At 40.4% G+C, this 3,839-nt stretch overlaps 1 protein-coding gene across 1 annotated transcript; it reads left to right on the forward strand.

Annotated features, from left to right (window-relative positions):
- Positions 1-3,618, forward strand: fgf4 (fibroblast growth factor 4). The gene is made up of 3 exons (XM_088935002.1): positions 1-307; positions 1,920-2,023; positions 3,442-3,618. The coding sequence occupies exons 1-3, from the start codon at positions 1-3 to the stop codon at positions 3,616-3,618; spliced, it is 588 nt and encodes a 195-aa protein (XP_088791128.1).
- The last annotated feature ends 221 nt before the right edge of the window (positions 3,619-3,839 follow it).

Here is a 3,839-nt window from a genome sequence, read left to right on the forward strand (position 1 = left end):
ATGTTGATCAGGATGACCATTCAATCGGCCTTATTGCCTATCTTGGTCTTAGGACTGGTGTCTAGTTTGGTGCGCTGCGCTCCCTTTCCTAACCGGCAGAACGGCACCCTGGAGCGCCACTGGGAGACCCTTTTCTCTCGCTCCTTGGCTCGAATCCCCGGGGAAAGACGGGAGATCAATCGGGACAGTGACTACCTTATGGGCATCAAAAGGCTGCGGCGTCTTTACTGCAACGTGGGCATCGGGTTTCATATTCAAGTCTTGCCCGATGGAAAGATAACTGGAGTGCACAACGAAAATCGATATAGTAAGTAACTTTTCTTTCATACGGACTTGCTAGGTGACTTATGTCAGCCCTACCAATATAAAATTGTCCCGCAGCTGGCATTATGCTTCTTGTAAAAAGACGTCATCAAATACAGCCGACACCAAAGAAAGTCTAGCGGATCTAATATGTATATATTACATATACTGTACATAGAGGGGGATACTAATACACTTGTCTTTACTTTTATTTGACATTTGCTGCGAGCTACCAAGGGCTGCGTTGTTTACTACGTAAATTACCACTTCTATATCAAATCTTCCCAAAACACGGTTCTTTAACTTTAAACATCAGAACACAAAGTTAATCAAATATTTTCCATGTTCCCTGCGTTTCGGCGCGACAAGCTGTCACGCATGTGTAGTTTCAGGTTCAGTTAGTTAATCCATTATATATATCGTAGCCTAATTACCGACAATTACAGGATGTACGAGCTGAGGACATGTTATTAAAGGGCGCGAGGTCCCGATAAATGCACCGGGCCTATTAGGCTTCCTTTTTAAGGAAGATGAATGGATTCTTTAGTATTTCGCGAATTAGCTGCGGGACACAGTTTTAATGCTTTGAGGTGTAGCTTTAGTGGACTTGTGTACGGCCTCGAAGACGGTGCTAATCATGCGCTTGCTTGAGCAATCTGAGCGGCTTCTTTTTTGAATCAAAAATGCTCAGAGCAATATTTTCTGATGTCAGAAAGAATCAGGTGTTCATGCGTGCCAACATCTGGAGGCTCACAGAAACATTTGAAGGTTTTTCGCAACAGGTTTTCTGTAATAACTAACCTGGTATTCACAAACCTTGTCAATGTCTAATGCCAGTCCTAAAGTTAGGAACGACAGAAGAGCATCTGTTACGGAGGGCGTTAACCCTTTGGCCCCACACGTCTAATTAATATCCTTCCCCGACAAAAGAATATTTGGGGAAGCATGCTGACATCACGAAAAAAAACATAACTGAGATGGTTCACGGGAGCATCCGTACTAAAACAAATTCCATTCAGCTTATTAAAAGAAGAACCATAAAATACTGTCGCTCTCATGTCGTGGCTGTGTTGTGATATGACTTTTCTGAGCGACAAGGAGTATTGCTTTCGGATTTAAAAGAATGTAGTGGACCGTCAAGCACATTGCTTGAAGATAAAATAAGAGAAATACGACAAGATCAGTTTGATTTATTAAACTAGTGACTGGAATTTAGGCAAACAGGTTTTGTTCTATTAAAAAGCTTTTTGCTGTTTTGACGTACGTTAAACAGATAACACAAAACGCCAGAAAAGATGCTTGATTCAAATGTAGCCTACAGACACTGTTTTATCGCATTATGCAAGCCTCTCGCTATGATCCAGCGAGGCTACCTGGCACAGTAGTATCAAGGCAAGGGATAACACCCGAAACAACTGAGGTAGTAGCCTTTGTCCCGTGAGTTTAAGACACTTCTTACGACGACTAACATCACCCCTGACTAGTTACAAATGACCAATCTCTGATGTATAAACACATACAGAACTTTACACCTTAAATAGTAAAATAGTCTTCTAAACAGTTCCCCTCAGATAAGATAGATAAACATTACACTCTGATTGTTCTATCAATTTCAGGTCTCCTTGAAATATCCCCTGTGGAAAGAGGTGTTGTGACACTCTTTGGCGTTCGAAGTGGTCTATTTGTGGCCATGAATAGCAAAGGGAAGCTGTATGGATCTGTAAGTACAACAAAAAGATTTATGGGTGACTTCCGCTGTAGATGTCTTATCAGTGCCTGATGACAATTCTCCTGTACTTGAGTTGTGCTGTCCCTTTAGAAAGCCCCTCTGCATCACATTGTTAAGAGCAGTCACTGCATGCTTTTAGTTCTTTGCCTTGTTTTCATTGTAAGGCGGATAAACCAAGGAACGGCAGTGCAGTAGATCATTTGGCCTGCACATTCCATTCTTTGCATTGCCAGCCAGCACATGTACCTACTGTCTTCCACCGTGTAAAGCTAAATTGACCAGCTTGGACCACCCAGACTGTGTGGCCAGGTCATAAACACTGGACCTTCAGTTGTTCCCCCAGGTATTTACAAATGCCCCTTCGTTACAGGCAGTTACAATGACAATGAATAAAAATTCATTGCTGGATACAAATACAGAATAGCAACTTGCATTTATATACTGCGTTTCATCTCAAAGGATGCCCAAAGCACTTTACCTATAAGAGGGGACTTACTTCATCCACCAGTGAAGTGCAGCTCCCCACTTGGGTGACGGGGCTTAAACTATTTTGATCCAGCCGCTACACAGCTGATCAGACTGCAGACTGAACCTCCCACAGCCCAGTGTCCCCTATCAGCATGCAGGGACATGGGTGTGGAAACTCTAGTCCAGAAGGAATAGTGCCACCTACTGCTCTACCAACAGTACTCATCAATCAATAGCAGCAAAACTTAAATCTTGCTCGAGCATATTCTTAAATAAAAAACAAAGGGACAATGGTACTTGAATTGGTAGGAGTGTTCTGTTATATAGTATATTGCTGTACATGTTTTATCCCATCTCTCTCATTGCATTTAACCTGTGCATCCTGGTGTCTATGAGTGTTCATCTGTTCCAAGTACTCCCAGTACCACAAAGACCGTTAACATGTAGTCAGAGATTGCATGCAGTTTGTGACAATCTGTCTTTCACAAATGGAGGGAGGGACTGTTTTGACGCTGTTCAAAAACTTGGGAAGTACTAGGAATAGACAATGAGTTAATAAACTCAACAATGCATAGGCTACGCCAATAACCAACCTATCAGTCTGCTGTAAAAATATATTCTTTTTGCAGCCAAGAGTCCTGAGGAAATAAGGCTGATCAAAGATATTGATATGTTTTATTGAAAATGCTATGATGAGATAAGAACTCAACATTGATGAACATTACCATAAAAACGGGTTGCTAAGGTATTACTACTCTTTCTATTTGTATTAATACCACTTCTTATTACTGGTATTAATATTAAACTTCATCTTGAACATGGCAGCTTTTTTAATGAACACAGGAAGGATAAAATTAACAGCTTTTTACCTTTGTAAATGATGCACTGTAAACAAAAACTTGGTGTTAACTCTCTTTATTTCTTCCCCCTCTTCATTTTAGAGTCATTTCAACGACGAGTGCAAGTTTAAGGAACAGCTCCTTGCTAATAACTACAATGCTTATGAGTCCGGAGCATATCCAGGAATGTATATAGCACTGAGCAAAAACGGCAAAACAAAAAAAGGAAACCGGGTTTCTCCAATAATGACAGTAACACATTTTTTGCCCAGAATCTGAGTGATCCAGCGTGATTGGATTGGGGGCACAAAACGATGCACTTTTAAATGGTAACGTTTTATGCAAGAGTAGGTGTATCATATTTTATTTAAGTATGTATATATTGTGGGGAAAAAATATTTATAATTCTCATGAATTTTATATATTTCTGAGAAACACCTTCAAATCACGGGACAAACAAAAATAAAACTACTGGTTTATTTAACGTTTTTATTTATTTT

The sequence above is a fragment of the Atractosteus spatula genome, chromosome 16 (assembly GCF_055471065.1).
Source record: "Atractosteus spatula isolate fAtrSpa1 chromosome 16, fAtrSpa1.hap1, whole genome shotgun sequence".
NCBI classification, from domain to species: domain Eukaryota; kingdom Metazoa; phylum Chordata; class Actinopteri; order Semionotiformes; family Lepisosteidae; genus Atractosteus; species Atractosteus spatula.